The sequence below is a fragment of the Musa acuminata genome, chromosome BXJ1-2 (genome assembly GCF_036884655.1).
Source record: "Musa acuminata AAA Group cultivar baxijiao chromosome BXJ1-2, Cavendish_Baxijiao_AAA, whole genome shotgun sequence".
Lineage (NCBI taxonomy): Eukaryota > Viridiplantae > Streptophyta > Magnoliopsida > Zingiberales > Musaceae > Musa > Musa acuminata.
The window spans coordinates 29,019,156-29,040,028 of record NC_088328.1 but is presented as its reverse complement, the minus strand read 5'-3'; the positions used below and the strand labels follow the sequence as shown (position 1 = coordinate 29,040,028).

Genomic DNA, 20,873 nt, shown 5'->3' with positions numbered 1-20,873 from the left:
ATGATTGGAAGATAAAAGACTCGTCGTGATCAGCTTGACCCAACAAAAACTATGGGAGGAGGAATATGGAGAGAGGAAGTGCATGATCTGGCAACCAGAGAACGTGGTGTTCAATGAAGAGCATTTATGGGTGAGGAGAAAAGAAAGAACAGAGTGAGGACGCCATGATCGTGCAGAAGAGTTCTGCCATTGGATAGTAGTCTAAAGCTATTTGCACACGCATCATATACTTCTCCAGTGGTGCTGATGGCCCATACACTCTTCCATTTGCTTCCACACCGTTCTTCCCAGGGTTCAGAACTGGAGACTTTGGGACCTTAAAGCTTATGATGATGGATTCAGTGACTGCTCTGGCTCTTCCAATTCTTAGATTGTATTCATTGTGAAACACTGAAACTAAGATTGGAAGAATTATTTTGAGCAAAGAACTAAGACTGCATGCATGCAGCACCACTAATGTGATGATTACTGCTGAAGGACACAAGGAAACTTAGCATGAAATAGGAATTCTCCTGAATGAGCAAAATGACAGATCCACATTTTATAAAGCTAAAACTTGTGGCTGTAATTACAACCAATTCTTCCTCAACACTGAACATCTGGTGACAGTATGCTCCTTGAGATCACAACTGGCTAAAGCTGTAAGCCATTTAATCCATCAATGTTAACTTCATCTAAAGATCAGTAAGTTGAACACAACCACAGATCAGATTCTCTTGACATAAAATTAATGGCACAAGGTTATATATTATCATCCTTCCCCTAAAAATAAGTTTAAAATCCTTGTCATCTCCTACTGGCCCTTGTGGCACAGGATTAAATTACAGGAAACAAAAAGTGATAGAAGTTTGTAGAATGGATCTGATAAGATCAGAAGTAATTTTTCCTCAGTTTTTTTTTTCTTTCTTTTTCTGGTGCAGTGTTGGCATAAGAAAAATAATCATTTTATTACCTAAGCTTTCTTGAAATATTAGAATAACAACAGCACTGGAAACACAGGGAACATGTCAATAATCTACTTTGATTAGAGCCAATAATTCCTTTGTTCTATTCTCTTGTTTGGCCTGCACAACTGTAGAGACTTCTCTAATCAATGGCTCAGACAACATTTAGATGTCTCACAGAGACAGAGATTTGCTTATTGTAACATAACACAAAGGCATCAAATTAACAACATGAGTTTCAATTATTCTATATTTTGGCTTGACATATTAATTATTAGTTCATCCACAATCATCTAGGATGCATCAAGAACCTGAAATGATAACAAGAACGAGGGAATTAAGCCTGTTGGTTGTGAATTAGCTCCGATATGGACCATGAACTGAGACATTGTGTGATTCTTACTTGCATTACTCCCTTTCATTTCATGCGGATGAAATGAGTACAAACTATTAACACAAATCTACCATAGTAGATTACATCTTTATAAGTAATACCAATGTCCTCATACGGTCTATATTTTTCTCAAGGACAAAATATATTACAACTTAGGGAAATAACGCTGGCAATGATGTATAAATAGATCGAAAGCTTAACTTGAAAATAAAGGCATACCCACGTTGGGCTCACAATCTAAATATTTTACATGGAGCGTGTTGATTCATGCTTGAATGACACTAAAATAAATGTCAAGAATATATTAATGGGTGGGTGAAGTGGAATGCATATGAATTCTTTCTTAATTATTGGATATATATATATATATATATATATATATATATATAATGGTTGAAAATATTTTCAATCAAAATAAGCAAATTACATGATAAATACTAATATTTTGCAAGTATATAAATAGAAATATAATATATTAATGTAGAATTCCTTTCACAAGAATTCTTGTGCTTATCCAGCAAAAACATATGCTTTATTGATATCTATGCACAACCTTTTCATTAAACCATATTACATGACAGTATAATAAGATTCATCATTTTATTTTATTGCTTTTCCCTCTCCTTTTTCATCATTATGACTTCTTTGGCTCTCCTCCTTAAGCGCGAAGCAAGACGTGTTCAGATCCTGCACAGAAATGGCCCGGAGATTAATGAATGGGAGAGACGAGGAAGATAAGGAAAGATGAGTCCGCGACGACGTACTGCGCGAACTCGACGTTGATCTTTGCGTCATTCAAGCGTGAAACGGCGGTGAACGCTGCGGTGGACAAGAGGAAGTTGGCAGGGCAAGGATCGGTGCACTGGTCGACGACCTCCACCCTGATGATGCTGTCTTTACATGGCCTGTTGGGTCCGCTTAGGCACCTCAGCATGTACCTGTTGGAAATTATATCTTAGATAATACTAAATTTACTTATGAGATCAAACATAATTTTAGGTTGATTATCAATGATTTAATATACATCTTTTATCTTTTTTATCCCGACTTGAGATCAACATCGTGGTATGTCGAATCAAATTGTTAGATAAGACTCGTTTTAATTGAATCGAATTGAATTGTTAGTTTAGGAGAGTAACTATTTTTTGGTCGAGTTTGTGTGGTAATGAATAGTTTCAGTACCTCCTGCCACAGGCGGCGCCGTTGTCCCAGAGGGCGTCGGAGACCGCCGCGAACATGTTGCTCGGCGGGAACTGGTCCTGGTCGTAGCCATTGCACTTGGTAGCTGGAAGAGAGAGAGAGAGAGAGCAGCACACTGAGACACAGCAATATAAAATCCTTTTTGAATGATACATCATCTCTCAGAGTATTTGGAGCACTCACGGAGGTAAGGGGGTCCGTAGGACGCGGCGGTGCCGACGTCGCCGCGGACCGGAGTCAGTTCTCCGAGCATGAGCATGACCATGCTCAGCAACAAGAACAACGTAACAGAAGGCCTCATGTTTAAGAAGAGCAAGAGAAGCATCCGAAGTGATCCCCTCGGGTTAGAGTGGCCTGCAATGGTGCAGCGCTTGTTATTATGTGTCAGATGGGAAGAAGAGAGAGAAGTAAACTGGATTTGGTGTGGCTTCAGCCATCAAGCAACGGCAGCAGATTAAGATCATTCTTACACGGAACGGATGATTCGAACGGATGCTTCAGCGAACGCGTGAAAGCCTTGCCACCGAGAAGCCGGCTTTTGCCTCACCGCTACGCAAACGATGAGTATAACACGAGCGAGTGCGTGGAAAACGGCACAAGCGAAGTCCATCAATTTTATTATTATTATTATTATTAATGCATCCCTGATCGGCACATTCATGTATTTAATAAAAGAGGAAACTTGACCTTATCAAATTAATCCCTAATTAACCGCAACCAATCAACAGTCATTAACAATCGACTGATATATATATATATATATATATATATATATATATATATATTATTTTTTTTTCTGATTAAATATTATTTTTTTATCGAAATAAATGTGTAGTGCTCATAAGTGCATACTGAATGACAATTGTGTGGCACAAAGTCATAAAAAATCAAAGATTCAGAGACGTTAGATTACCTAAAAACATATCAGTACACGTCCTCAACAAACTAGATCTATCAACTTAATTGTGCAAATCAGATAAATAAGAATTATAAGAAAAGTATAAGATAGTTTATTGAAATAACCAAATCTATTACGAACCTCACACAAGAAAGACAAAGATGAAGCTGTCGAGTCGACCAACGAGCCCTCCTCCACACAGCGGAGAAGCTTCGGGATTGTAAAACGAAAGAAAGGAGGATATGACGCATCTAACGCAAAAAGTTCCCGCGTATTTATATATATATTTCCCTATGATTTCTGACCATTGATATGTCTATAACTACGTTGTTAAAAACAGCTGTTAAAAGTCTAAAATAAATATTGCCGCTTCGATGGCCATTTATGGCCGTTGTTGCCCGCCGTCTAAAGCGCCTTCTGTTGCCCGTTGGTGTAAGAGAGGGCTAGTTAGTCATTTTAAATATTCTGATTTTTTTTATAAAATTATATTTTTATATTTTTATAATTATAAAAAAATATATCTGAATCTATTTATCCTAATGTCATTATTTTATCAAAAAATAAAAAATAATTTTAATATTAAAATTATAATAACGGATGACGTCGATGGTGTCACGAATGATTGTTGTAGATGAAGAAAGAGTTGACGAGAGAGAGGTATAAACTGCTCTATATCTACGTCGACGTAGTTGTCAAACGACGAAAGAACCACCGACACAATTGTTGAGTGCCGAAAGAACTAACGACACAAATACTAAATAATGCTTTTACGCCACAACAACTATATCAACACTAATGTATATACAAAATGACAAAAAAATCACTCGACAACCACATCAATATCGACGTCGATACAGAACAACCCTCTCTTCATCCATAATAACCCTCAACGACACTATCATCTACCACCGACTCAAACGTTCAATTATTTTTTTATTTTTATATTTTTATTGATAAAATCAATAATATTATGATAAATAAATATAGATATTTTACTTTTATACCTATAATGATATCAATATAATTTTATATAATTTTTTAAAATATAAAGATCCAAATACTAAAAAAGCTCCATTGCTGGTAGAAGGCTCGGAGTACCGCTTGGTGACGAATACCTGAGCACATAACCCACTTATACAAACAGGCCTGAAGAATGACGTCCGGAATGCTTCGTTTTCTCTCCACGAAAATTGAGCTGTCATATTATTATTATTTTTACCGTCACATATGGAGGCACGAGAGCTCTGCAAGAGATGAAACCTTTAACCCCGTTAGCTTCATCACATGCAATATTAAAATAAATGAATTCTAACATGAAGCACAAATATGTGTGCAATGAAGCCTCCTAGGTTAATCCAGCAACTTAAAGATTTATGATGTCTACCTCAAGAAACAAAAGAACTCGACTTAAATTTCAATCACCAAAATCACAAACCGAAGAGAAAGCATGGCTTCTGATGATTCAAATTCTAATAATATAAAAAGGACTGATAACCGACAACACCGCTATGCTTTTCAGTTTTGCTCCTCGCCATTTCCAACGTCCCTTTCCTCAGCTGCAGCAGCCATCAATTCCTCAAACTTTTCTGTCTTCCCCAACAATATCTCAATCTGGAAATCAGGCTCAAAACAATAAACAGGAAGCCGTAGACCCATACTTGAATGAATATCAAAAATGCAATCATGTCTTACGACTCTTACCTTTGCTTTTTGGATGGGTCGACCCCTAGACTCATCCTTCACGTCAACAGTCGATGTGGTAATCTCTGCATAAAATTTTTCAACAAAAAGATTAATGTCAAATTCTGAACTTGAAACAGGAAAAGAACATATGAAAAACAGCATCAACCCAGGAAGAACTGAAAACATACAAGAATCTAGAATCTTACTTTTCTCGATGACAAGACCATTGTTTTTCAGAATTTCCGCAATGGTGACGACAGTTGCAATTGCTGAAAAATATAATGAACAAAAGAAACATAAGGAGATATAATTAATACTATGGCAATAAATCACGTGTCTTAATGAACATGTAATGTAGCAAGGTGAAAATTAGGCTTGAGAAATTACTATTTATTATATGGAAGATATTATTTAATTATGGTAACACTGAAGCCACACCTGAGAAACTGAAAGCAGCAAAAAAATATAGAAGGTCCGTGTCACCATAGGTCCTAGTGAAGGAAAGGCCCGCTAAGTGTCAATTGTCAAAGTTCATAGAATTGCCAGTTATTGTAATCTTTCATTTATTGGCTTGCCATTGATTCCCTCTATAGTTGCAAGGCTGAAAAATCGAGTTCATGAATCATTTTCATCAGAATAGAATATAGATGCATCTTTCTAGGTACATTATGCAGGCACTTCATTTTAACTGAAGAAAAAATGGTATGTTTTGTTGAAGACTATCTAATTCTACTGCTTCCAAATCTAATATGAAGAAGGAACCTTTGGACTACATTTTGTTCTGGTTTATGGATAATGAAGATGGTATTTATTGGTTTAACATACCACATGCTCTATGCTAATCCAAAATTGCCCTGTATGCAGAAACATGAATAACAAAAACAGGATCAGCTACTCTAGCTTCTGATAACATAACAACATTATGTTTCAAAGTCGTTCATAACGTAAATAATGGTATAAAACAATGTTGTAGTATGAACAACCTCAAAAGTTTTCATCCATAAAGCTTAGAAATGTCTTGATGAAATCATTGAAAATACAAAGAATACCTTACGAACTACTCTCTCCTCTATCTACTTTACTTCCCATCCTTTTTACCCTTTTTCCTTCCATCTTGGTTATTGTTAATTATGTTAGTCGAGGATTAATATAGCAGTGAGAATTCAGAAACTAAACCAAAGTGTTGGTGATACAATGACACAGCAAAGAAGTAATACGAAAAATTGATGAAAAAAACCTAAAATTTAGAGGGAAGAATCACACTAGATGGCATTTATTGATCTAACAAACTTGGTGCACCAAAAATGCAAATAGTAACCATGCACGTGTGTTGTGAGTCAAATTGTAACCATGAGCGCATGCTAAAGCTCACGACTATTTCACATAAAATTTCTTGTGCCACCTTTGAAGCATTGACAACCGTGTTTGGTGGGCGTATCTGTGTCCGACATGTACCATATTTCGTCAACACTATCGGACATGTGTCCAGTCATATCTTTTTTATTTATATTCATTTCTATTTGTGGGACACAGCACAACTCCCATGTGCTTCATCATGTTGCCCTCGCATGCGACGGCTGTGCTTACACGGTTCTCACGTGAGGGTCATCTGCTTTGGATTCTATGTGAAGATGAATCGTCGACATCACAAGGAATGAAGCCTGGCGACCGTCGCAAGGAAACATATATCACTTATAATCGAAGTATCTTCAGTACTGTATAAATCTGGATCTTCAACCCTAGAGCAGTGTTCCTTCGCGTGAGCAGAGGGCAAAGTGGCATTTCCTTCAATGTGGGCAGAATGGCATTGCATTACCAGCAGTCCAGTTTCTAGAGACTATATTGCTTACTACAATTCCACTCTACCACTTAGGTTGCTTTTAACTTGTATATGAAGACATATCAAGTTCTGGGTATACTCAAGAAAAGAAACTGGTATACAGTTTCTTAATTATATAAAGAGTTACTCGGCAGAAGTCTATGATGGGAACGCGTCAGTTCAAAGTTCCAAGAGCAGGTTGGCTTCATATGCATACAAGTGTGAGAATAGCAAGCGAATTTAGGGGCTGAGATAAAACTGCCAAGACAGTAAGACCCTTAAAGGCAAGGATGACGATTAACATTTTTTACTGCTTCCCCAAACAACAATAGTTATCAAAATTGGACTGGTAAAAACCCAGACAAGCCTCAAGGTCACTGGTCAGATCATTGGACCAATCAATCAGACCACATGTTTAATAAAAATATAATATATAAAATCCCAAAATATCATAGAAGAGATTCATGCATGAAAAGTTCTAGCTTCAACAAGGATAAGGTAGAAACATTGGCCTGATTCCAAGGTCTCAAGGCCCTTTTACATTTTCATCTTTTTATATGTTGTTAGCACAAGGATATTACAGATATTCAAGGGCACGCTTGATAATTATGATTACACTAGCTCATAACATGTCAAAGGATAAACAAAACTCTTTCACATTCTGCACAAAGTTTTGACTCCAATTATATAAACCAACACATAAAAAAGCCATGAGGATCCATGTGCATCCCTCAGATAATCATGAAATAAAAAATTGCAGCAAGCCACTTATAACTAGGATGTGAATAACTAACATGAAAAAAACTAAGTAACATATAAATTTTGATTGCAATGAAATAAACATAGTTCCCAAAATAAAACAAAATTATGAGAAACTAAAGCATTAGATTCATATAAATCTAGTTATGCGAAGGTTTTCACATATATGATAATCACCTCAAATTAAACCAATAAGCCAAGCTACCAAATCAAAGTCTCAAGAACGATTAACAGTATGATTGCCAGTTGCAAACAAAAATTTAAATTCCAATGGATTTCAATTTTCTGAGATGTGTGCAACTGCCGGGTTGGTGTAAACAATGAACTAGCCAATGCTAGCGCTTACAAAAAAGAGACAGACAATAATACAAAATTACAAGCATAAGCATTGATTATGCTTCAAATAGAAGGTATTTATATGCCAGATAACTAAATACACAGGATAAGGGAGATCAACAAGTACCCATTCCAAGAGCTGATAGTTCAACTTCATCGTGTTGCTGCATATACCTCTGCACATAAAAGTGTTATTGTTGAAGCACCGTCGATATATTGAAATCAAAGCAACAAAGAGATACGGATAAGAAAACAGGGGCAAAAAAAAGACCATCCCGATCTCAAGAGTGGCCTATTCCTGTAGGTTAACCTCTCCATCGCAAAACCAAAAAGCGAAAAGGAATCAACTTTAAAGGGCACCGTCACATCAAAAAAAACCTCCGGAAACACTACATACTAACTAGAGCGGCTAAGGTGAAAAACATGAAACCAAGGATGAAAGAGAAAAACATGGAACCTACAGATAAAGTACAAACAAAGAAATAGAGGTTGTTCCACGGAATATTAGAGGACCACGAGATCATGGGGTTTTCGTACCTTGGCGAGGTTGACGTAGAAGAAGAGGGGCTTCTTAGTGTTCGACACCTGTATGCGGTTGCTCTTGTGGGCATCAGCGGCGGTGATGTGGACGTTGTTCACGCCCTCCGTGATCTCCTCCATCTGAGTCTCGTCTTTGTTCTGCGCGAGAACCGAAAAGAGAGACGAAACCCTAACCCTAGTCCTGGATAAGCCTCCGCTTTCGCCCCGCCCAAAGGAGAGATGGTAACACCGGTCCGCCTCCAGAAGAGTGAGACTTATATGGGGAGAGGAAAACGAGTCGCGTCCGAACTCATCTTCCGAACTCAGTTTCAGGCGCAAGCCACGAGTACAAAAATACACTACCCGTCTTTAATTTATTTGCGCCTCATACTGCCTTGTGATTGGACAACTATCGGGGCCCAGAGAGGCCCCACATAAGTAAGATGATCAACTTTCCACAATTGCAAAAAGGTAGATCGTTGGGTACGTTGAACCGGGGTAGGAAACACCTTTCACCTACCAGTTTAGTTTTGGTGAGTTGTAATGAACTGTATCAAATCTGAGATGAGATTAAGTTGTTCTAAGTCTTTTTAAAGTAAGAAAAAAAAGAGAAAAGTATAAGAACATTTGATTTCATTATAAATCAAACTTTTCCTTGCATAACATGTAGTATTTTTTTCAAATGACCAAAGATCACAGATAATTAAATTAGATATTTAACTCGATTATAGAAGACTCTATTTCATGCTAAAATCAATTTAAATCACTAGGAAAAGAATAGATTTTTCGTGACAAAGCATGACAGTGCCTGGAAGAACCTGTTCGTATGATGCATAACATTTTTCGCTGTGCCAGAAACCTTGTCGTCCGTCGGCTATTACGGAGACAAAAAGAAGAAGAAAACAGAGAGGTAGACGACTCCTTGCCTCGTGTGTGTCTCGCAAGTCTCTGTAATCTTTGTGTTCTAAGCCTGCAGAACTTGACAGTGGACGATGTAGCTTCTGTTGCTTCTACGGCCTGCTATGTTCGACAGAAGGTTCGTCACAAAAGTCTTCAGCTGCCCCTTCCCGGCGATGGTCTCCCATCTCTGATCCCCGCTCCCTGCGCCATCTCTGGCCTCGACGTCCACCAGAGTGATGCTCATGTTGTTCCTGACGATGCAGAGCTTCCCGTTGAGAGGAACGAGAGCGGCTGCTTCCAGAGCTCGGGAACTCCCGAGGTGCAGCTTGCTGTCGATGTGCCTGCTCCATGAACCCGCGCCTGCATCGTACACCCTCAGCATGCAACCGTCCCTGCAATCCAAAGCAAAGAGCCGGCCGTTCAAGCAAACAGATGGGTTCCTCCATCCGGCCACCATGCCACCGGACGACGCAGGGCACCAGGTGTCGGTTTCCGGGAAGTAGACGTCGGTGAGGAGTTGCTGCTGCGGCCCGAGGCCTTTCAAGAACCACTTCCCCTCGTAGACGACGCCGATGAAGGGGACCATGGCGGCGCTCATCTCCGATACGAACGACCACCTGTTCTTGCTGGGGTCGTAGAACTCCGCCGACCGCAGGAAGCGGTGGACGCCTTCGCTCTCCCCTCCGGCCACGTACAAGCAGTTGTTGATGACGCAAGCGCCAAAGAAGTGCCGCCGCCGCAGCATGTCGGGAGCTCGGTGCCACTTGTTCGTCCGGGCGTTGTAGTAGATGACCCGCCGCATGGACCCCTTGCACGGGTCCTTGCCGCCGAAGAGGTAGAGATGGCAGCCGTGGAGGACGGCGCTGCCGAACCCAATGGCTTTGGAGTACTCCTTGGGGACGGGAGGGAGAGGGTGCCACAGCTGGAATCTGGGATCGAAGGCGTCCCACGAAATCCGACCCTCGCGGTCCCTTCTGATGATGTAGATCCACTCTTCGGCGACGCCGAGGCTCTTGCGGAGGGAGTAGAAGTAGTTCCCAGCCAAGAGGCGTTGCCACCGCTTGCAGACGAGCCTTAGCTTCCGGTGCTCAGGTCGGGGGACACGGATCAGGCAGGCAATGGCGAGGTCGTCGGGGAGGCCAGGTAGCAGAGGAGACTGGATGCGGTTCCTATCGAACGCTGGGTTGGGTCGAACGGGATGGATCGACGTTCGAATTCTGGGTTGAACACACAGCTTTGTGCTCGGGACGTACTTCTTAGCTCCAGTTACCGTCTTCAAGCCAGCATCGACTCTACAGAGGCATGCTCTGCTATCAACCTGTGTACAAGAAAACGAAGAAACAGAGCAGGAATTCTGCCTCAGATTTCCAAATTGCATCAAATAGAATCATAGATTGGAAAGGAGTTTAACATGGAAGAGGAACAGGTGATCAGATCAACATTTCAGGAGCCACCAACAAAAAATTGCAGCCAAAAGAACGTGATAAGCAAAAACTTTCTGAGAACCCAAAGAGAAAGCAATAGAAGAACAGAAACGAAGATTAAGAGGGAGAAGTTGACCAAAGGAGGGTGGTTCCTTCTCGCTACATCCCTTCGCCAAACTTCGCCCTCAGAATCCATCTTCTCGCAGAGGTGAGTAAGCCGAAGGATCTCCAAAGCGTTTCACACCTCAAATCTCATATCTTACGCTCGCTCGCTCTCTCTCTCTCTCTCTCTCTCTCTGTATGGTTGTGTGTTCTCTTTCTTCCTCTCTCTGAGTCTGCGTTGATGCGTTGACAGTGTCATGGAAGGTGGCATATAACAAAAGGGAGGCGAGAGGAGAGAAGAGGAGGGTCTGCTGCTGCTGCTGCTTCAAACCGGGCATTGAAGTCGTCATGGCCCATCTCCATCTGCGGTGGCCCCGCAAGCGACCACGCGTTCTCCGAGTCTTCTCCTGCTTCAATTCCTGCCGCCGTGGGTAAAACGCAAATACGAACTACCGCTTCCTCATCATCGTCCGTACGTGAATTCCTATGTCACCGTTCATCTCCAACGCATTCCAATCTCTCCTCACGTACGCTATCTCAGATATGATTGCTCCATCATCCTTCCTCATCAACAAATCCATAATAATATTCGAACTACTGTTCTATGATCAGAAAAATTCGATCTAGAATCCAAAATCTCTACATGATACAGTTTGTAGCAACGTCCGATCACCATTAAATGCTGCTGCCTATTTGCCTTCCGAGATATACTTCAGGCAGACTCGACCTATCTCATCGGTCACCATAAATTGATCTCATAAAAGGATGCTATCCATGCAAATATATTGTTCCTATTCATTGTCGCTGCTGTTGCTGGATGCAAAAGGGAGGCGACTTGAGAAGGAGACATGAGTTCTTCCGAGGACTCCACTGATGAGTCGTGATGGGGTGGGCACTCCTGCTTCCCCTCGGTCGCCTGACTTCTTCCTTTGGATCGAGAGTTGCAGACAGGAGGAAAAGTGGCGGTCTTTTGCTCTCTCCAAACTGTGTCGGTGTCCCACCTCAGGGGACGTTGCCATGAAGCATTCATTTGGTAGATCAGCTTTCTTTCTTAGGTTATAATCTGAAGGGTTCCCCTTAACCTGACACCACCACCAACATCAAGTCGAAACTAGCAAGCCATTATTGTGGGTAGCTGAATTGCTGGAATTAGTTGGCCAATGACAGGTTTACGTGGTTGTCTCATAGTGAGAATGGAGAACAATTGGATAACAAGATATTAGAGAGAAGCAGGTGGAGGATTGGGACAGTGTGAGTGGGGAACCAGTCAGATACATGAAGGAGATTTCTTTTTCTTCTTTTTCTTCTTCTTCTTCTTCCTCTTCTTCCTCTGCTTTGAACTGTTCCAACATGTCACTCATTGTGGCATTGGTCACCAGGAAGAATGAAGGCAATCAAACAAGAGAATGTACCTTTCACTTTGCTGTCATGCAGAGGGATCCTGTGGCCATATTCGTGCAAGGTGGACCTTCAAGAGAGTGTTGCTGTCCCAGTGTTGGTCTGAACAAGGCTTCCTGCAGACTCAGAAGCCTATATATCCATTCATCAAGATACAGGAATCTCTCACAGATGTAAACACAGTTGCAAGTTTCAATTAGTCTCCCATAGAGTGCAAGTTTCAAAAGATGATGCCATGAACGAAGTAGGGGAAAGACATGATGATGTTAATTAGCTTGGAAGCATTCAGGAAAATGCTTTCCTCAACCAGGAGATAACACTGGATGGATGATCTAAGAATTGCAGGTGTGGGGTTCCCACAAATTACAAGAAAATAACTCTGGGTTTCATTCAACTGTGTTGCTGCTGCTAACTCAAAGTAAATCTTTGAGCAGAGAAGACAACAAAACCAGATAATTCTTTATACCTATTAGATTAGCCAAGTCCCTAATCATTCTTTATATTTTTTTTCATTGTAAATAATTTTAATGGCTCAAGTCAGACATAGATTTGAAAGAATCAGCATGTAGATTGCTAAGCAATTGTTTAGAATTCACATGCAGAAGAGTATTGTTTTATGGAAAGATCACTGTCAATGACATTGCAAGTCATCATCCATGACCTTAAATCCCAAGTTTCATCAATAATAATTCAAAAAAAGACTATTTCATCTCCACAAGTAGAAACAGTCTTTATTTAAAAAAAATTATTTCTAATGCACAGATTTAGAAAAGAAGTTCTATTCCATTATATATATAAAAAAAAAAACATGCATCTTATACTCCCTAAAATCATTGTAATTTGAAAACATTACAACTATCTTGTTCTAAATAAAACAGAGAATTAGGTAGAGTCTACAATTAGAACAAGCAGCATTTTTTTCCATTTTGTACTCTACATTGGCATCATCAAACAGTTCTTTTTCTATTTGAATCGACAGAATGCTTTGTTTTGCAGAAATTTCTTAGTCAGTGGTTAGTGTCCTACATACATGCAATCGAAGCAATGACTTCATTTGTAAGAAAAAGAATGAATAAACAACTCCATCTCCATCTCTCAGCCAGTTGACAATAGCTTTCGAAACCTGTTCCAACTAAGTTGATGTTGAAGCATCTGTGGAAGCCGATCTTTTCTTCTTTTATAAGCTTGTCTTCTTTCTCTATGTGCCTTACCAGAAGCTTCTCTCTCTGATCCACAACTTTTCCAAGATGTAGAAGTGAAAGGAGTGGTTTAGGAGTCTGTGTCAGTGTCTTCACTTATTGCAACTTCCTAAGGTTGAGGGGTTGCATTTGAGTGCTTCTGCTCATGACATGAAAGTTCACTGTAGATGTCACATAATCATTCTTGTTGGCAAGACATGTTTCTACAGTTGTCAGTTCATATCCTCGCATGATAAGCTATGAGAAGGTGAAGTAGGCTACCTCTTTTATTGATATCGATTGGATTTATAGATTTCATGACAAGGCTATCTCTTCTCTTTTGCTTGATGTGGCATTGCACTACTATTCTCACTCAAGACTTTTCCTCTTAAAAGAACAAATGTGAACTAAGCTTTAGACTTCCACAATGGCCATGATGCATCATGACCTAAAAGAATACACATTTAAATGGTCAACCTCCCCTCAAGTAGAATTCAACTGCTCAAAGATTCATTAGCTATTATAGGTCAAGTTATGGAGGTTTCCAGACCATCTACACTTGTTGACAATGTCTCAAGCCAATCCACTTGCACCATTTTGTGATAAACCTAATGAAACTGCAATGATAGATTCTTTCACATGTCATAGTGATCCAAGTTGACAACTCGAAAACTACAGATCATTGAGGTATCAAGTGCAGAAGATCCAAGCTTCTGATGACACTCCAAATTAAACCTTCTGCTGTCCTCTGGTTGATGCTATCCAGCTCATTCAACTCCTTGTTTTTGGTACTGGGAGTGCATACTGAGGACTAAGCAGTTCAAGCGCACACAGGATGACAGAGATGAGGAGGACTCTGCTTTCACTTTTATAGCTGCTGATCAATGGTTTACACATGGGAGATGCCATCTGCAGGGAGGGCCTCCTTGGCATCCAAATCTCAAGTTGTTTGATGCTGCAAGTCCTTCCAACAATTTGATCATCCAGCTTGGTTCTGAAACTTTGCAGTTCCAGCACACAAGAGGCCAAAGAGACTGTCAGGTCTTTTCTGTCACTCTTCTTGTAGCTGCATTATTAGAAATGAGGTATGCCAACCAGGAAGGACTTCTTGGCTACAAATCACAAGTGATGTGTGTACAACTACTATAAGCTAATCTCACATCTTCTTCTTGCTTAATGCCTCCACTATTGAGTTCACAGAAGACTAGTTAACAACATAGCACAATGTGTGTATTGGAATCCAATCTCAGGTTCAGATTAGCTTCCAGGAAGTATATGATAATAAAGTATTACTTTGTATTTGGTCACTAACAATCTGAAGTAGCATAATAGTTACAACAAAAATTCACACCAATCTTGAAATTTTTCGCCTTTTAAGAATGTTTGCATATGTGTGGGCAACATTTAGGACACAAACTTTGCATGAATAACTAAGAAATAATCTTCAATATATGTAATAGTTGTTTACACTTAAAGCGACTTTTATGCATTATAATTATATATTTCTTTCTGATCAAATAAGTTGTTCCAAGAAATATAAGGAAAATATGGTTATTAGGGGAGAGAGGACATCAACACTGAAAGAAAAATTCTAGACACCAGAAATTAAAAAAAATAAAAAACCAATAAAATATTTATATAGTTTGACACTCGCCTGTATTATATCCATGATGAGATTAGTTTTGATGAGAACCTAAAGATTTAGAATATATATATATATATATATATATATATATATATATATATATATATATATATATATATATATATATCACCAGGTCAGATGGTAGGCGAATGCACCGGGTCGGATCCACGTGTCGGAATCTTGTAAATCTTCCACGTCAGGTGGGCCACCTGTTTTGTCTTGTATTGGAGGGTGGTGTGGACCCCACCCGAATCCGTGCATATATGTACACCGCCGCGCTCACCCAGGAAGCCCACCCTCTCGTCGCGTCCATATCACATCCCTGCAGCTTCTGCCCACTCCTCACTCTTCCCCCCTCTCGGAAGCAAGCAAGCAAGGAGGAGGAGGAGGAGGAGGAGACTGCAGAAGATGTTGGGGCGAAGCGGTGGAGCGCTGCCGCTGGCTTCCTTGAACCACATCTCCATCGTCTGTAGATCGGTGGAGCGGTCGCTGGATTTCTACCACAACGTGCTCGGCTTCCTCCCCGTCCGGAGGCCCGTATCCTTCGACTTTGACGGTGCTTGGTAAGTTACTCTTCTTGATCTGATGAGCACTGAAAGAACACAGCCACAAGAATGTGCAGCAACCATATCTTCTTCTTGTGACGTCTAGGTTGTTTAACTACGGAATTGGCATCCACCTGCTGCAATCTGAAGACCCTGAGATGATGCCTACGAAGAGGGAAATTAACCCCAAGGACAACCATATCTCCTTCCAGGTAATCCATTAAACTTCTCTGTGTTTCTTTTACTTGCATGTTTTAGGAGATCAGGCATGCTCTGTTTCCTAACCACAAGAGAAAGAATCCTCAGCTCATATTCTACACCCAGCTAATAATCTTTTGAACATTGTATCAAAGTTTCTCAAGTCAACAACGAGTGCCAATTTCAGGAAGTTTGAGCTCAGATTGCATCACAAGCAGCATACTTTTCATGTTTGTGAAAATGACTCCAGCGTGCAGGCTGCCGTGACACACACAGCTCATGACGATGACGCTTCTTTTGTCTTACATTACCTAACGCATGATTCATCCTCCATGGCTCGTACCTGATTACCAAGAACTCAGAGAGAACTGTAAAATCGTGAAATGACCGAAGCTACACTTGTTGATGCAGTGCGAGAGCTTGGCCTTGGTGGAGAAGAAGCTGAGGGAGATGGGCATACCTTACATCCAGAGTCGAGTGGAGGAAGGCGGGATCTACGTGGACCAGATGTTTTTCCATGATCCCGACGGCTTCATGATCGAGATCTGCAACTGCGAGAACCTCCCGGTGATCTCCCTCTCCGGCGAGCTCATCATGGCCTGCAAAAGAGTGAGCCCCATTCACCAGCAACAGCAGCAGCAGCAGCAGCAGCAGATGGCGCAGTATCTCCCACAAGCCATTCACGTCAAGGAGGAGTCGTGTGCATGAAGATGGATGACAGATCTCCTCCATCTCCTTCGGTTCGATCGATTTAGTTTAGTGTTGTGTAACGATCGCTAGGCTTCCGATGTCCTTGCTGTTGTCTATGTAGTAGTAATATGCAGCATATGCAAGTCTGATACAAACGCTTCCCTCTGTCATTGAGAATCGCGTATGTAGTATGATGTTGTAGTATCTGTACTCTCCCCGCTTCTCGTCCTTTCCCCAGCGATCGTGTTATCAAACTATGAAACCAGTCTCTATGTTAGTTCTCGATCTTGTCCTACAACAACAGTGGTATATGAAATATCTCTCCACTTTGATCACTTGTTGGCATCTGAATCTTCCAAACCTAGAAATCTCTTAAGTTTATTGCGTATAATTTAAGGAACTATGAGTCAGATCTCATAGTGCATGCAAGAGAAGAGAGATTGTTCTGAACGTCAAGTTGCTCACTTCACTTTATTCTTCTGCCAAGAACTCCTTGTCGAGAACGAAACCCTACAGTCACACTTCCCAGTCTCAATCGATGTTGTGCCGAGAAGAGACACGTCTGTCGATTGCAAGTGTTTGTTTCCACCTCTGCACGAGCATTACTGCTCCAACTTTCCCAGTGGATGTTCGTATACTTGTGCCATCCTGATACTGATGGCACTCACCCGGTTCTTCCTTAAGCCATCAATTTATGGCACTCACCAAGATCCGTGAGCCAGTTTCTACCAGTTCATAATGCTGCCATTGTTGCTTGCTGTCATCTCAGGACAATTATCGCCAGAAACACATGTTTCCGATCAACTTACATCAAAGTCCTTGTCAGCGAGCTTGTCATTGGTAAAGAAGAACAGGGGGGGAGATGGATCCAAAGTTTCTGCCCAAAGCTTCAGCAACACAACAATGATGCCAAGAATAAATGCGGAAACATCCAATCACATGTCGTGTTCGACAAAAAATACTGCAACTTTCCGTGGAGAAGAGTTGCACCGATCAATATGGAATGGTTGCCTGTTTGACACTAATTACAGAGCCCCAATACACAATGATTACTGCAGAATGTTGAAGTGATAAATCAATCTGTGGTTATGCAATCTAACAACGAGAGTTTAGTTAAATGGAAAGACGATATGTGAATCGCTAAACTATAAGCGACGGAACCAAATGTAAGAAGCATAACAATATCAAGCACAGTCCTCTGGAATTCCCTGTAAAGATGCACAAGAAGCATCCATGAAACACGAATTATTCTTAATACATATCATGTCCACAATATTCTTTGCCAACCACATTAAAGGATGGAATGCCAGTATTTAGTTTCAGGAATAATTCTTCTCTCAGAGCATAACTACTTAGATGAATCTCAATGATAGATAACCAATAGAGATGTTAAAAAACAGAGCATGAAGAGACTTCACATAATTTAAAGTTCACTATTTTATTTTTTACTGGTAAATTCCCACACTCTTCTTAAAAGAAGAAATAATTTAGAGACTTGTATATTTAGGTTCTTTCTGATAATTCTTGAATTTTGGGTCTTTATCATTTATAATAATGCAATTTTTTTGTGACTTTTCTGTCACGTTTTCCTTTTTTCAATTTTCATAAATGACAACAAGGTGGGATTTGCAACTTTTTCTGTCTAAAATAAACCAAAAAAAAAGACGGAAGCTCAAGAAAACTTTTCATTCATTGAACAAGAAAATTATATGCAATCAAAACTACTCGTTAGTTTTTTCCAATAACTCATGTGTTTATATTCATTGTCAAATGGAAGATGATTTTTTTTTTTTTTGAAGATTTAGAACTTTCAAAATTTTATTATGTTTATCCGTTCTGATAAGAGAGGGATCATTTGGTCGATCAGCTATTAGTGCAACCTGTAGACTTGTAAGAAATTATCTGTTTTGGATTATAGGCGTACCCACACGATTTTACCAGAGCTTGTGAGCTCTAAAAAAGATCCAACGGACTTATAAACCCTTAATTCTCATACTCCTCAATCGATGTGAAACTAAATAACCTTATAACATCCAAACTATTCAATGACTACGATGGCGTCGATGCAATCAATAAATATACCTGCATATAATATGTGGTTGACAGTGCATGCAGCAGCTTCCTTGTATCTTCTAATGTAGTCCAAATTAATGGTCAAACAAAGTTAATAGCCACTGAAAATACCACATACTAAGACAATGGGAAACTTCCTTGCAACACTGTTTACTGCTACTGATCTGTTGAATTCATTACCAGTTAGAAAGATTAGTCTTCTTGTCAAGCTTTTGTTCCTGATAAAAGTAATATTATTCTGCAGATCTCTTGGAGTAGGCAAGATTGATGGAACAAAGTTATTCCCTGCAGTGATGGGGATAGAAAAGGTTAAAGGTTTTGTTGGTAGCCTTTCTATTTCTTTTTGGAGATGAAGTTAGCCTCCACATTTTGTTTGTGCACAAAGAGAATTCTGAACATGTTTTGTTCATTCCTAAATCTTAGACATGCATAGGAGATATTTATATAACAGAAGAAAATTTATAATGTATATACATGTACAGAAAGAAGTCCAAAACAAGCACCAGACAATTGTTTTCTATGGCTTCAGATGATCTCCAACACTCGGTTTCAGGAATCATCGGCCTCGGCACTCCATTAATCGAAACTGTGTACCAACAAGCTGCATCGACCAAAACAAAACGAGAGACATCGATCTTAACTAAGTTGCAGATTCGACACGCTGCATGAAAGCATGCAGGAGGGGAGGAAGATCCATCGTGCGGCCTCCGGGCTCAGCGCCTTCTCGGCTTCGGCCGCTGGGCCGACCTGCTCGTCCCGAGGAACCCGCAGCAAATGAAGCGAGGCGATGGCGGGTCGATGCCCGGCGAGACGAAGCTTGCGCGGAAGGCGTGCCGGCCACCGGTGCTGCCGCTGCGCGCCGTCGTCCTTCTGATCGATGATGCCATGCTTTTCGAGTGCCTCAGCTCGCTGAACTCCGCGGCGGCTTCCTCCTTCCTCATCCGACTCAGGTCCCCCGAGAAGAACCTCTCGTCCCACACCACCCCCGACGATCCTGATCTCCGGAACGTCGTCACCGACCTTTGCAGCCCAGCCATAGCTCTAGGCCGAGGTGTTCTACACCCTTCTGCCAATAAATAATAGGAGGGAGTAAATGACGAAGGGGAAGTAATCTTCTTCCATCTCTTGACGTGTCGGTGCGAGGTTCCTTGTGCTGACCGCCATGGGAGACGCCAAGCCGCAAGCAACATCAGCATGCCAAGATAGAACGGTCAAACGTTTAGACCACGTAGAGACGTAAAAGAAGGACCACCCTTTCCAACTGGTCGAGTAGGATTCGAGTGACGAATCAAGTGTTCGCATAAACCTTCCTCGCTGCTACTGTTCTTCGCCATTGGACATTGAAACAAACACCTTGTTGCAGGAGGTCGACTGACTCATCGACAGCATTCTTGTAGGAAGAAAAAGGCCAATCGATTCAGAATATTCGTACATGAAATTGAAGTTTCAGTAGTCGACTAGTTTATCGATTCCTTCACACCAACGAATGCTTGGAAATGTCAAGTTAAGATGGGAATCATAGTAAATGCAGTATACAAGTTGGAAATGCAACAAATCATCAAACAATCTATGTGGTTTGACCTTTTGTACCGGTCAAAGAATAACAAATTAATAATAATATAAATTTAAGTTGAATGTTCAAAAATTACTTTCTTCAATCTCTTATCACAAAAGTCAATTATTATTTATTCAAAACATCCGTTTTAATTGATATGAGACTAAACATGATGACGGTAATAATAGCGATACGACTCACATGACATCAGCTGCATCAGGTGACGCATTTCGCCCCTGTCAACCTGGTGAGCCACCCGGTCAACGCGGACAGGAACGCTTGCCGAGACACATTAACACCCTGCTCAGGCTCGATCCCCCACACCACGTAACGGTAATGTCAGACGCTACCAGAAGTACGATCCCGCTCCCTACGGGCAGGCACATCACGCAACGGTAATTCTTACTATAAAAACCCTTACGCTCCGAGGAGCAAATGGGGGGGAAAAAATTCACTCCTTCCGAGACTAACTGGATCGTCGGAGGGGTCGGGTTGAGCTCCCCGCCCCGACCTTTGCGCAGGTACGAAAGGCCGAGGTCTCTCACAAGAACGCCTAGGCGAGGAGCCCCATGTCCTGAGAAGACGACGACCCCGCCTCGACCAGGCCACCGTA

The 20,873-nt window shown here is 40.9% G+C and overlaps 5 protein-coding genes across 5 annotated transcripts; 1 reads left to right on the top strand and 4 right to left on the bottom strand.

Annotated features, from left to right (window-relative positions):
- Positions 1 to 1,848: 1,848 nt before the first annotated feature.
- Positions 1,849 to 2,925, bottom strand: LOC135613149 (EG45-like domain containing protein). Its single transcript, XM_065110207.1, has 4 exons — positions 2,722 to 2,925; positions 2,521 to 2,623; positions 2,103 to 2,276; positions 1,849 to 2,025 (listed from the first exon to the last, which is right to left on the bottom strand). Exons 1-4 carry the CDS (start codon positions 2,861 to 2,863, stop codon positions 2,019 to 2,021), a joined length of 426 nt encoding a protein of 141 aa, XP_064966279.1. The 5' UTR covers positions 2,864 to 2,925; the 3' UTR covers positions 1,849 to 2,018.
- Positions 2,926 to 4,690: 1,765 nt separating this feature from the next.
- Positions 4,691 to 8,849, bottom strand: LOC135608051 (uncharacterized protein At2g34160-like). The gene is made up of 5 exons (XM_065100470.1): positions 8,571 to 8,849; positions 8,161 to 8,209; positions 5,326 to 5,388; positions 5,138 to 5,202; positions 4,691 to 5,047 (listed from the first exon to the last, which is right to left on the bottom strand). Exons 1-5 carry the CDS (start codon positions 8,691 to 8,693, stop codon positions 4,952 to 4,954), a joined length of 396 nt encoding a protein of 131 aa, XP_064956542.1. The 5' UTR covers positions 8,694 to 8,849; the 3' UTR covers positions 4,691 to 4,951.
- A 319-nt stretch (positions 8,850 to 9,168) lies between these two features.
- Positions 9,169 to 11,501, bottom strand: LOC135608043 (F-box/kelch-repeat protein At1g55270-like). Its single transcript, XM_065100461.1, has 2 exons — positions 11,013 to 11,501; positions 9,169 to 10,770 (listed from the first exon to the last, which is right to left on the bottom strand). Exons 1-2 carry the CDS (start codon positions 11,070 to 11,072, stop codon positions 9,517 to 9,519), a joined length of 1,314 nt encoding a protein of 437 aa, XP_064956533.1. The 5' UTR covers positions 11,073 to 11,501; the 3' UTR covers positions 9,169 to 9,516.
- Positions 11,502 to 15,485: 3,984 nt separating this feature from the next.
- LOC135608035 (glyoxylase I 4-like) lies at positions 15,486 to 16,967 on the top strand. Its single transcript, XM_065100451.1, has 3 exons — positions 15,486 to 15,762; positions 15,851 to 15,956; positions 16,354 to 16,967. The coding sequence occupies exons 1-3, from the start codon at positions 15,608 to 15,610 to the stop codon at positions 16,648 to 16,650; spliced, it is 558 nt and encodes a 185-aa protein (XP_064956523.1). The 5' UTR covers positions 15,486 to 15,607; the 3' UTR covers positions 16,651 to 16,967.
- Positions 16,968 to 19,418: 2,451 nt separating this feature from the next.
- LOC135612059 (MAPK kinase substrate protein At1g80180-like) lies at positions 19,419 to 19,742 on the bottom strand. The gene has a single exon (XM_065107805.1). The coding sequence runs from the start codon at positions 19,740 to 19,742 to the stop codon at positions 19,419 to 19,421; it is 324 nt and encodes a 107-aa protein (XP_064963877.1).
- Positions 19,743 to 20,873: the final 1,131 nt, after the last annotated feature.